This window comes from Diceros bicornis, chromosome 1, assembly GCF_020826845.1.
Source record: "Diceros bicornis minor isolate mBicDic1 chromosome 1, mDicBic1.mat.cur, whole genome shotgun sequence".
In the NCBI taxonomy this organism is placed as follows: Eukaryota; Metazoa; Chordata; class Mammalia; order Perissodactyla; family Rhinocerotidae; genus Diceros; species Diceros bicornis.
This window is the reverse complement of record NC_080740.1, coordinates 86,142,893-86,156,240: the sequence shown is the minus strand read 5'-3', so window position 1 is coordinate 86,156,240 and position 13,348 is coordinate 86,142,893. Positions and strand designations below refer to the sequence as shown.

At 41.3% G+C, this 13,348-nt stretch overlaps 1 protein-coding gene across 1 annotated transcript; it reads right to left on the bottom strand.

Annotated features, from left to right (window-relative positions):
- Positions 1-7,040: 7,040 nt before the first annotated feature.
- EFCAB9 (EF-hand calcium binding domain 9) lies at positions 7,041-11,855 on the bottom strand. Its single transcript, XM_058546027.1, has 4 exons — positions 11,691-11,855; positions 8,966-9,114; positions 7,991-8,167; positions 7,041-7,275 (listed from the first exon to the last, which is right to left on the bottom strand). The coding sequence occupies exons 1-4, from the start codon at positions 11,824-11,826 to the stop codon at positions 7,102-7,104; spliced, it is 636 nt and encodes a 211-aa protein (XP_058402010.1). The 5' UTR covers positions 11,827-11,855; the 3' UTR covers positions 7,041-7,101.
- Positions 11,856-13,348: the final 1,493 nt, after the last annotated feature.

The window sequence follows — 13,348 nt, the reverse complement described above, 5'->3', positions numbered from 1 at the left end:
TGTTGCGTCCATGAAGAACAGCACCAAGCACCTTGTGAATACAGAGTTAGAAAAAAAATAATATAAATTCCAGAAATCATCAATAGTTATAAAACTTGAGCTTTTTAAAATGGAAACTGAAAAGAGCAGTATTTGAGGTTCGCTTCTATTCTGGTCTTAATTCTTTGCTCAACTAATATTTAGCCATAAAGGAGTAGAGACTGGCAAATTGTGTTTCAGTATTGCTTTCCCCCTCCCCATATGTTGAGCTCCGTATTTACATTCACACTAAATTTTGGTGCCTTCCAGCACATCGGTGGCAGGCACTCTTCTGGAACACTAGGCAATAATTTAGTCAGTGGAGTCAGATCTCTGATTTTCAACTGATACTCAGATGAAAAGTCTTTTGTCCTCTTGCTGCATAGATATTTTGAAATGTCTACATAACGAAGCTGTTTTTATATCCAGGCTTAGAAGGTCACTACATATAATACCTTCATTGATCTACCTACTCTGCTTGGCACTTCGCAGAGCTAACTCTGCCCCAAATGCATGGATTCTGGGCCAGGGAATGCAGGGAATCAAGTACAGCTGTTCCCACTGCAGGATCATAGAGTAATTATCTATTCTCCCCCAGTTTGCGGGATGGTGTAAGGAAAACCCCCATTCTGTCTGTGCCTGGGAGAATTGTGCCTATTATCAGTCTTTTATAGAAAATTTGAACTCATAATTTACTAGTGTGAAAGGTTTACTTAAACATCAGCAGTGAGACCAAATGATGAAACACTGCTTTGTACTGTAGTGCTTTCCAGTTCACTGTCACCTCTGGTTGTGGGGTGACAATTTTCCTGTCATCTTTCCTAGCAAAGAGACAAATTAAGAACCATCTGCAAATTAAATTAAAGGACTGAAAAATCCAGTGAGATAACTTGATTCTTCTGTACTATGACTGGAATAAAGCTGCCAAGGATTATATTTGATCTGGAGCCTTTTCAGAGTTGGTTCCGTAAGTGAGAAGGGGCTACCGCATGATCACTGTCCCCGTGAGAATCCGTGAGCTGGGAAAGCAGAAGCAGGAAGGCACTTACGCTGTTCTCAGTTGGGAAACAATCAGACATCCACACCTATTTGGATGTGAAGCACTGTTATTAATTTTAATGGCAAAATGAAACTGCCATTTAGTTTAAATGTAATGTTTAAAATGGTATTAAATTTCCTATAGCCTGATTAGACATAATATCTGTAATTGTTAACATACCATGTTTCTGAGAGCTTTCACTACTTCCCTTTTTTTATGCAATCATTTAAAAGATTATGGCTACATTTAATTTAGGTTTGCTGATAATTGAATCTAGATTCAAGAGGAGACAGCAGCATTAATTCCCAAGGAGTATTTTTATACATGGAGGTGGAGGTATGTGAGGGTATTTCAATATAATGCCCCTGTCACCAAAAAGCTTTTTTGTTAATTGGTGTGCCACATTGAATAGCAGGATCTCTCAAAGTTTTTCAACTGGAAAAAAAGTGTTCAAGCCTGTTTTTCTTAAGTAAAGTTGGTGATGTCATCAATAATCTGTGGTTGATAAAAGGTCTTTTTTGTTTGTTGAGGATTTAAGCTCTCTTAAGACTTTATTTTATTTTAAAGGAACGTATACTTTGAATAACAATTTTCCAGGCATGTTTAACTAAACTAGGTGAGAACACCATGGTGCTGTTTAATTGTAAATAGATTGATATAAGATTGGACCAATACTTGATGTGTATAATTTTAGTACGTAGGGTTTTTGTGCTTTTTAAAAAAAAAAAAAAATGTTCAATTTTCCTCTTTGTCTTTGCCTTTATTCTGGGTTTTTAATTATTATTACTCTCTACAATAAGGGTAATCTGCCTCAGTCTAATAAAACCTATAAAAAGGCTTTCCTCCCTTTTAAAACCCCACCTCAATAAACAAGTTCATTATCACCAAATTTAGGCTCTGCTGTGCCAGTCAAACATGGTCATTTATGGATATGCTTAATCTTCTGTATTGAAATCTTGGTCTAAAATAGGTTTTTTTCTTTTAAGAATTGTGCTGTAAAGCGAAACTCATAATTCAGTTTTTCAGAAGCACTGCGCTCATTTCTTATACATTTAGGATCAAGATGGGAGGTTTTGATTGTTAAATGGTCTTGATTGTTAAATTTTTATTTAAAATAGATGATACGTATGTATGGGGAAAAAATCCAAACATACCAAAGTGAAAAGTCTCTCTCTTCCACTCCTGTCCCTCATCTGCTATTTCTTCTCCCCAGAGGTAACAATGGTTACCAGTTTTCAGGGTATCTTTAAAGAGACTCCAGCATGGTGGTTCTCAAACTTGAGCATGCATCAGAATTACCTGGAAGCTTATTAAAACACAGGTGACTGGACTCTTCTCCCAGAGGTTCCGAGCTAGTAGGTCTGAGTGGGCCCCAATACTTTGCAATTCTAAGCGTTCCCAGGGGATGCTGCTGCTGCTGATCTGGAGATCACACTGTGAGAACCACTGTTCTAGTGTATGTGAGTATATTTATTTACCCACCCAACCCTGTTTTTTCCATAAATACATATACTAGTCTGCATCTTTGGTTTTTCTCTAAAATGGTGAATCTTAGAGATTATTCCATGTAAGTAGAGCTAGATCTGCATCATTCCTCTTGTAGCTGCAATAGTAGTCCATTGTCTGGGACTGCCATAGTTACTTCAGGCTCTTAATTCTGGTCAGTTTGGTTCTTTCCAGTCTTGCTACTGTAAACCATGCTGCTGGGAACTGTCCTTTTCTATAGCTAGATCTTTGTATCTGTGCATATCTACAGAATGCACTCCTGAAGAGGAGGCATTGCTAGGTCCAAGGGTTTATATGTTTAGAAAGTACATGCTGAATTGCCCTCCAAATAGATGTTACCAATTTAATATTATAGCAATATGTCTTCTCTTATTTCCTTAGACCCTAACTTTTTGCTCTTTGACAATCTAAGTGAAAATCTGTGTCTTGTGGTTTTACTTTGTGTTTTTTCTTTCTTTTTTTTTTGGTGAGGAAGATTGGCCCTGAGCTAACATCTGTGCCAGTTTTCCTCTATTTTGTATGTGGGATGCCGCCACAGCATGGCTTGATGAGCGGTGCGTAGGTCTGTGCCTGGGATCTGAACCCGTGAACCCCAGGCAGCTGAAGCCGAACACGCAAACTTAACCACTAGGCCACCAGGCCAGCCCATTTTACTGTATATTTTAAGGCTATTTGTATTTATTTTCTGTGAATTGTCTGTTTCTGTTTGCCTATATTCTTGGTGCATTTTAGTCTTTATCTTCCTGATTTGTAAATACTGTTTCTATGTTAAGGAAATTAGTCATTTTCTATCATGTGTTATCATTTGTTTTTGTTTTCATGTAATTTATCATTTGCAAATTTTAAGTTTTGCATGGTCAGATCTATCAGTCTTGTATTTTATGGCTTCTGGGTTTTCTTCTTGACGTCAAAAGGTCTTACCCACTCTGAAATTATAAACAATTTTTTCTCATATTTCTAGTATTTCTTTTATGGTTTCATTATCTAGAGTTTATTTTGGTGCAAGCAATAGAGTAGCAGCCCAGATTTATTCTTTTCCAGATAGCTATCCCACTTTTCCTGATACTACTTAGTGAATAATTTTCATCTGTCTTTTTCCCAATGACATGAAAAAAAAAATCGCTCTTATTTTATGACAGTGTTTAAGACTATACTTTTTTTGTGTGTGAGGAAGATTAGTTCTGAGCTAACATCTGATGCCAATTCTTCTCTTTTTGCTGAGGAAGACTGGCCCTGGGCTAACATCTGTGCCCATCTTCCTCTACTTGATATGGGATGCTGCCACAGCATTGCTTGACAAGTGGTGCGTTGGTGTGCGCCCAGAATCCGAACCTATGGACCCTGGGCCGCTGGAGCGGAGTACATGCACGTAACCGCTATGGCACAGGGCCAGCCCCAAGACTACTTTTTTAATGGTCTTGTTAATCGGACAAATTAGCAAATATACCTTGTGTCCACTCCAACTTTCAAACGCTATGATTTAGTACTTTTGCTTATGGAAAAGAGAAGAAATGAGTTTGGCTGATCACCTCCCTTGGTGTTAACTAGTCTCCTGTGATTTCTATTGTCTGGCTCTGTAGGGGCTGTTCTCGTGGGTAACTGCCCATCTCAGCAGGTGTCAGCAAAGTGGATTTGGCCTTTTCTGGTCTTTGTCTTGGGCACCAGGCATGTGCTGATCACACGTGAAAGCTAAGGACTAGTGGGAGAGAAATGATTTCACTTTGCTTAGTTAGCTTCCTTTAAAATCCTTTCCTCTTTATAGCTGCTAGAGACTGTGGAGGAGCCAGTCCCGTGGCCCTGGGCTAAAACTAGTCATCTCTTCAGTCAAGCCTGCATTTGCCTGCCCTGCGAGTGCTGCTCCTCTGCCCATTGCTGAGGGCCCCGAACAAACACGCGTAGTTGACCCCAAGGAATTCTAATGTAACTGTGACATAGTAATAGTGTAGAGTGTTACTACCATCCAGAAACAGATCGAAATCCTTGGTCTAAGTTCTACCCTTAAAAGCACAGTTGATTAACTCACTGTGGAAATAATGAAATTTAATTGAAGCATCTACACGCATACCTACAAACAGACATTTTAAAAAATTTTAAGTCACATAATGTAATTGAGGTAAAAAATGTCCCAAAGTGGACATTGATTGATGGTTTTCTTTGTTGTACTCCTATTCCCAAAAGAGTCTGGGCAACTGAATTTTAGTTTTTATAGTGAGTTTCATTCAGTTTGGGCCCATCAGAGCTAAATACAAAGTTAGCTGATTCCATTCTAGAACCATCTAGTTCATGAAAATGCTCTTAAAAAAATTTTTTTTTAGTAGTTGGATCATAATACTGTGTATAGTCACCCTGATGATTTCCAGGGAGGAGGGGAAAACTAAACTACCTCCTCATTCCTGAAACTTCAGTCATTAAATTTAATATTTATTTAAAATTAATATGAAATAATTGAATAAGACTAATTTAAATTTTAGTTTAAAATTTAGCCAAAATTACTACTATACCTGTTATCTTTGGCTGTCCCTTCTCCCTCCCTGTCCCTATTCTGAAACACAAAAAAAGATATAGTATCTTCATTGCTTTAGAGACCATGTCTGAAAAAAAACATATGTGCCATGGTTACCCTTTATATATCTCAGGAGTGTTCCCCTGGAAAATGGGGAAGAAAAGCCTTACTAAGACCTCATTGTAGTTTATCCTCCCAGAAACCCTTTATATATCTCAGGAGTGTTCCCCTGGAAAATGGGGAAGAAAAGCCTTACTAAGACCTCATTGTAGTTTATCCTCCCAGAACTATGCCTGAATCCTATGGCTGGCTGGTAGCAAGAGCCATCTCGGCTGCCAGAAAAGAGGCAGAAACCCATCCCAAGATGAGCTTAGTGGTGAGGCCCTTTGAAACGATGGCTAATCTCCAGCTGTCATTTTCCAGCCAGATAGTACTAGTCTCTCGGTACAATACTCTGTGTAGGTGTAGTAGTGTCCAGACTTGCTTGCCGGAAAGTATTCTCCTTGGAGAATAACTGTAAACTTTACCGAATCAGAGGAAGAGAAGAGCACTGTTGTAAGGGAGATGCTTTGCATCTTTTTGGTCTTCACAGCACTTCCTTAAGATAGATAGTATCATCCCCATGTGTATACCAGAAATCAGAAGCCAGGAGACTTGGGGTTTTTTTTGGCTTACTCCATTCAGTTTTATAGTACCATTGTGGGGAAGAGAGAGAAGTTTTGGCTGCTAAATATTACTCATGCTCATAAGTGTATTATCAAAATCCCATGTCTTTTAGAGTAAATATAGAGAGTGTTCACAGTAATTAATATGATTTCTGTGATTACAAGTTTGACTTGAATGACAATCTTAGATGAGCAGTATTCTTGTCTGTTGCACATTGACAAAGTGAGCTTTGATGATTATTAGATACTCTGGAATTCATTGAATGCCTTATGGTCAGTTATATTGCATAATGTATCCTTAAGAAATCCTTAGTTTATAGTAAGTGAACTGTATTTCTTTTATCACCAGGCTTGTTCCTTGGAAGTTTATGGTAGGAGATGTGGTAATTAGCATTATGTGGAAGGGATTTCTGAGCCAGTGAAATGCTAGCTTAAAACTTAAACAGAATCTGCTAAAACTGAAGTGAGTTACTCAGATCACTTGCTCTAAGCACAGGCATCTAATTGACCTTGAATTTGAATCCAGTGAGCCATACGTTCTTGGGTAAGGTTGTTAATCTCTCTAGACCTCAATTTCCTCATCTGTGAATTGGGGATAACACCCAATTCATAGGGTTATGAGGATAAAGTCAGTCATACATCTGAAGGACCTGCCTAATTCACAGCAAGCACTTACTGAATGGTAGCTATCATCGTTAACATCACAGCACAGTCAGGGAGGGAGGAGTCACAAGTCCTGTGCTAAAAACATTTAAAAATTATTCAAGGTATTAATTGTATAAAAATTAAAACTATACAAGGGCATGTAATAACTCCCTTACACTAGCAGATGTGGTACAGCTGCTTAAGCACCTGACTCATCAGAGGGTAATTCAGGTTCCAGGAAGAACACAGTCCTTAACATTTTTGTCAGTTTGTCGGGCTGCAAAAGCTGGGTCACACCTTAAGGTTGGAGGCACTTCACCATTTGCCAATTTGAAGTGTGTTGCATGCAGGTGGTTTTAGCTTAAGGATTGGGAGAAAAAGGATTCTGAAAGTATTGGCTCACTAGTGACAACTTTTGGGAAAGTGTCACCTTCTTTCACCTGCTTAGGCCCAGTAAGTGTTGGTAATTATCTGGATACACAGGAACCTAATGAACAGAGCTGATCTGAAAAGCAGCAGCAGCAGAATTGGGACACGCTGACAAAGGAAGTGGCTACTTCACATTCCATTATTGTGAGTCCTGTGTGAGGTCAGCAGGTTATTCAAGTTAAGAACCTGCGGATTGGGGAGCACTCCTTTGAACCCTTCACATGTAAAAGTCAATGTAGAGAGATCCACTTTGATGTTCTAGATTTATTTTTAGACATGTTAACAGTTGTAATTACTTATATTCTACTTTCAGATCCATTTAGTCCAAGAAGACTCTTCTTTTGGCTGACGTTAACTTGACGTGACCTTTTCTTTTCGAGCAGAGCTTTCTCTTTCTCTGCTTTCTGCCTCTCCTGGTATTTGTCCATGAAGAAGATGGTAAACAGCTTAAATTCCTTGTAATTAAGACGCTTTTGTTGGGGGAGAAGAAGAAAAATTATTTCAGGAAAGATTGATACTTTGTTTCAGATAACAGCAGGATTGTAATCATTTCTCATTGAAAAACCTGGAACCTAAAGAGGCTCAGTAATTAGGACAATTATGCTCTGCTTGTAGTCTAGGAGCCAGAACAGAGAGTCAACTGTAGAGTCTAAAGGAACCAAGGGTTACTTTCTCACTTCTCTGTCGCGCCCAGACACTTCAGGCTGGCATCTGAGGTTCCTCACGGTGTGACCCAGCTTTTGCAGCCCGAGCTCCCTCTTGCTTACCCAGCATGGACGTCCTCTTCAGGCAGGATGCAGTCTTCACCATAGCTGTTTCCTCTTAGGGTTTTGCTCATGTGTTCCCATCATAGAATTTCTTCCTTTCTACTTACTCAAATCTATGAACCCTTCCCCCAACCCCAACTCCTGCCATGTTTCCTTCTCTAAACTAAACTTCTAAACAGAATCTCCTCTAAGCTTCTATAACGTTGTGTCCGTATTATATGATGTAGCACTTACTTCAATCCTCTCTCTTCCACAGGTCTATAAATCTCTCCAGTGTTTTCTGGTCCTAGTGCCGTGACACACTCGAGCTGGCTTTCCCACCCTCCTCCTCAGCCGTCTCTACTCAAAGTCGTGGGACATTGTCCTCTGCCTTTGTACAGAGAGGCTGCCAGGCCGCACTTTAGGGGTCTGCACTTACACGGTCACCTGTGATGTCAAAGTCATGGTAGAGCTCTCTGAGTTCCTGTCTTTTGATATTGAAGAGAAAGTTGTACATGTGGAAGTTGGCTGCGCCAACCCTCAGCTCCCCGTCCACGTCGAGCAGCTCAAACACGGGCCGGGAGTGGCGGAAGATAAATCGCTCTTCCAGGCGGTTCTGCTTTGAGAGAAATACGTGAGACAAGGAACAGTGTTGTCGGTGCTGCTCTCTAAACTTGCGACAGCAAGACTCAGATACTCACTAGTCCGCTCCCTAGAGAGCTAAAAGCAGAGGGCAAAATCAGAGAAGCTCAGGGTTGAAAGAGCCCTATGGCCAGTGTCTTGAGACCTGCTGCAGCATCTGCTTTCCAGGGGAACTCAGGCCACCTGCCGCGACCAGTTCCAGCCAGAACTCTAGTCACTAGAATGCATTTCCTTATGTTCAGTGAAAATCTACTCGTGCAACACCGAGGCTCTGGTGATAAAATGATGAAGACACAGGTCCCTTTCCTTCAGGAGTGGGAAATAGGTAAATACACACTGGAAGTGTGTACAAAGTAAGGTGGGAACCCAAGGAAGAGTGTTTCTCATCTGCACCATTCATCCCCTTCAGAAAGTTCTCTGAGAAAAGGGATCATTGAGGGGGGTGAGGCACTTGGGAGAATCTCCAGCTAGAACAGGCAAGGAGGGGCCTCCACGGAAGGACTGGACAGGGTGAGATCTGTTCTTTAGAAAGAGGCAGTGGGGAGGGCTGAGGGTGGACAGGGGCAGCCCGGGGAGAGAAGCTGGGTAACTTGGAAATTTCTAGGTTACAGAAGACCATTAAGGAACCAAAAGTAGTCCCTCCACCCCCATTTTTTTCTTCCTGTTTTGAGTGCAAGGAAGAAAAATTCTGATGCTCTCTTCTCAGTGTTGCCTGTAACAAGATGGGGGCAGCACTTGGTGTCTCTGTCCCAGGTCCTGCCTTGTTACTCGCCTCTTGTGCCAGCAGTATGCAGACCAGCATGTAGAACTGGTCAAAACCAATCTCGCCCACAGCACTCCAGTCCAGCATATTAAACACAATGTTGATCTGCGTCCGTGTCAAGTTAGTCACGTGGTGAAGGAAGTGATAGAACAGCACATCTGTTAAGGTGGGGAGACGAGACAGGTTATTCTGAAACAGTTCCAAAATGGGAAACAACTGGGAGCCGCATAAATGGTGGGAAGGTTGGAAGCTTGTTGACCTGGGAATAGTAATGATAATATTTTGTTTCTGGCTTCGCCACTATACCTTCCACGATTCCTCAGACCTTCGGTTGCCCATGAGCTGTGTGGAAAAGCACTCTGCCTGGAGTTGTGGAGAATGAGACAGTGGATAGAGCTTGGTTCCTGACCCCGGCTCACACGCATTCCGGAGCAGACACGTGTCTGTGTAACCAACAAAAGGTACAGAGTGCTCCTCGTACTTGGAAGGAAGAGCTTACGGCTCACTGGGGACCTAGGACAATTTCTTGGGGAAGCTGATGTTTCACCCGGGCCTTTCACTTGAGGAGACAATTAAAACAAGAGAAACTTAAAAATCATTCCTCTTCTATCAAAGTATCAGTATTCCTCCTGCTTATATAAAGCCAATGCATTTGGCTGTGAGGGAAAGGAACAATCGTCACTGAAGACCTGAGGAGCTGGGCACTTCAAATGCCACATCTCGTTAAACCCTGACAACCCTACAGGGAGAGTGATTTCACACCCTCTTATCATACGCCTCAGATAGTAACTAGTCTACTTCAGTGCTTCTCAAACTGCAATGGACATACCAATCACCTGAGGAGCTTGTAAAATACAGATCCTGATTCAGGAAACCTGGGTGGGACTGAGACTGCATTTCTAACAAGCTCCTAGGTGACACGGCTGCTGCTGGTCTGCAGACCACACTTTGAGTGGCAGAGCTGGGATTCAAATACGGTCCATCTGACTCCACAGCCTTGCTCTTTCCACGGTGAAGCCATATCTTTTGTGCATTACTTAAGGCATAATCAAGCATATGGAATCAGAAAAAAATACTATAATTTAAAGAATAGGGAAGGTTTTTGCCTGAAATTCCACTCACTACTGATCTGTCTTGGGGAGTATAAGATGGAAGAAACAGACATGGTGATACATTTATACAGTGGCAGGTGGCTGTACAGGTTGTATATACAAATAGCCATGGTAACAAGGGATTTTCAAGCGTAACTTTGTCTACATGTGGTTTCCCCTTGCCCGTTGATTGATTACGGAAACTCGCCTGCAGAAGGTACATTCCACTAAATATATAACACCTATCTATGTAGTCTGGAGTCCCAGCTGAAGCTGGCTAAGAGCACAAGCAACCAGTTGTCACAATGTCATGATTTGGGGGGCTTCTGACAGTCTCTTAATGTTCCTTCCCCGTGCCCCACCGGGCATAAACCCGTGGGAACAACACACTACATATATATATACACAGTGACGTAGCGAGGTTTTGGTGTGGGACTTAGTAGCTACTTAACAAACACTGTTTTTAAACCAGCTGGCTCTGCCCACTCAAGTCTCCAAGGCTTTAAGTCCCTACATCCCCGGAAGGCAAAACTTAAGGCTGTGCCTTCACTCTTTCAGGTCACTATCCAGTCCCTTGGGGAGCAGCAGACAAGAGTGTAACCACCTTCTGGGTATTGCATCATCAGGGAGTGATTAGTTACCAGGAGATCAGACTCTCCTCAGCAAACATTTCGGTGAGACTGAGAGTGTGTGTGGGTTTGGAGTCAGCCCTGGGTTTCAGGCCCAGCTTTCCTGTTCACAGCGAGGTGCCCTACAGCTGCCTTTACCTAGGGCTGGGTTATTGTGAAGATTTGGTGACATACGGCGTGTAAATCGACACATAGAGAGAAAAACTTTTGATTTTTTGAAAATTTTTTGAAATTTTGGCATGAAATTATGAGAAGATGAAGGTGTCTTTTTAAGATTGAATGAACTCTTTAAAAATCTTTATGGAAGAAACCCCTTATACACAAATGACGTTTATCTCGCTCAGGTCACAACAAATGCATGAGATACCTTATCTATACCCAGTCCTAAAAAAAACTTCCAGTATTTTGATTGGTCTTCTGTTAGTTTGTGCACTCAAAGGCAGGGTCGAGATCGTCAGCCCTTTTTGGTCCGTCACTGGGACCAAGAATTAGAAGGGATCTTGCAGGCCATCTGATTCAAACCTCCCATTTGGCAGATGACAAGTCTTCCTGAGGGGGTCTTGCGGGTTAATGCCTGAATGGAGCTCAGCCCCCAGGAGCAATTATAATAATAACGAATACTTATTAAGTCCTTATGATGTGCCAGGCACTATCCTAAGCATTTTTCCATACATTATCTCATTTAATTATCTTTTTTTTTTTCCCAACTGTGAGATGGACTCCATTATTAGAAGCCTCATTTACAGATGAGGAAAATTAGACTTCAAGAAGGTGACGGCATGTTCTCCAAATCACCACCGAATTACGGGTGGAGCCAGGATTAAACCCCAGAGCCTGCAATTTTATCCTCACTGAAGTGCTACCCGTCTCAAGTCTCAGTTGGTGATTTCTCTCTGTGCTTCATTTAAAAGGTAAACATTTGTTAACAAAATAGTTTCTGGTTCTGCAAGTTTTCCTGCACATTAGTTAAAAACCAGGGAACAACCCAGAGGTCACATTTCTGAAAGTACTGACCATTCAAGGTATTCTTGTGGTGCACGTCCAGAAGGTGAAAGTAATCCACCAAGGCCTTCACGTTCCTCACGGATAACAAGCAGTATAGTTTGTCCAGATAGAGGTACCACAGAAACGAGCCTTTCTTCAGTTTCATTCCAGTGCTCTTAAAGCCCAAGGCCCTGGCAGCCTGAAATAGAAGAGAGAGTTCTACCTCGGAATCGGAATGTTGGATAGAGGGAAACTCCAGTAGCAAAGGTCTTCCTAGGTCAAAACATTGTGGGAACAGTCAACAAAAAAGGAAAATTGCTTCCTCCCAGCTCTCCAGCCTTACTATAGGTATTTATTGTCCTAAATCTCTTGTTACCTTGATTATCTCTCTGTCACTGCAGTATAGCCAGTACTAAACTGAAATCACAGACTGTTTAGAAACGAACGAGAGAACACTCTCTCGTTACACATATGAAAAACCTGTGCTACGTGGCCAAAGTGGTTCTCGGAGGAGTATTTATAGCCTAAATACATTTATTAGAAAACAAGAGAAATTGAAAATACATAAAAAAGTAGTAAAATAAACCCAGAATAACTACAGTTAAATAACACCAGAGAGAGAAGGAATTTTTGTTTTTGTTTTTGTGAGGAAGATCAGCCCTGAGCTTACATCTGTTGCCAGTCCTCCTCTTTTTTCCTGAGGAAGATTGGCCTGGGCTAACATCCATGCCCATCTTCCTCTACTTTATATGTGGGATGCCACCACAGCATGGCTTGACAAATGGGGCATCGGTCCGCGCCCAGGATCCAAACCTGCGAACCCTGGGCTGCCAAAGCAGAGCACAGGAACTTAACCACTACACCACCCGGCCCGCCCCTGAAAGAAGGAATTTTTTTAAAGACCAAAGTGCAAATCAGTGAACCAGAAAACAAAGCAGTATACTTGATTAGTATAATCAGGACCTTTTTTTAATGTTCTTTATAATGCAAAATTTCAAACATATAATGGAAAATTTCAAACGTCAGTATAATAAATCCACATGTAATCATCATCTAGCTTCAACAATTATCAACTCAGGGCCAATCATGTTTCATCTATAGTATCCCCCACCCCACCACTACCATCACTGGATTATTTTGAAGCAAATCTCAGACATGACTTCTTATCTGTAAATATTTGAATATATATTTCAAAAAGAGAGTGACTCTTTTTTTTTTTTAACATAACCACATACCATTATCATACCTAAAAATAAACAACAATCATTCCTTATTATCATCAAATATCTAGTCAGCATTCAAATTTCCCTAATTGTTTCTTAAAATTTTTTTTTTTTTTTTTTTTTTTTTTTTTTTTTTTTGTGAGGAGATCAGCCCTGAGCTAACATCCGCCAATCCTCCTCTTTTTTTTTTTTTTGCTGAGGAAGACGGCCCTGGGCTAACATCGGTGCCTATCTTCCTCCACTTTATATGGGACGCCGCCACAGCATGGCTTACCAAGCAGTGCATCGGTGCGCGCCCGGGATCCGAACCAGCGAACCCCGGGCCGCCGCAGCGGAGCGCGCGCACTTAACCGCTTGCGCCACCGGGCCGGCCCCATGTTTCTTAAAATTTTTAATAGATGATTTATTCAAGTCAGGAACCCAAACAGCTCTATGTATTACACTTAGACTGCTTCTTAAATATCT

Coding starts and splice junctions, on each gene's coding strand:
- EFCAB9 (XM_058546027.1), bottom strand. CDS start 11,826: ATGAAACTGAAGAAAGGCTCGTTTCTGTGGTACCTCTATCTGGACAAA. Junction 9,115..11,690: donor CCACAAGAATACCTTGAATG/GTCAGTACTTTC, acceptor CCACCTTAACAG/ATGTGCTGTTCTATCACTTC. Junction 8,168..8,965: donor GCATACTGCTGGCACAAGAG/GCGAGTAACAAG, acceptor CTCTCAAAGCAG/AACCGCCTGGAAGAGCGATT.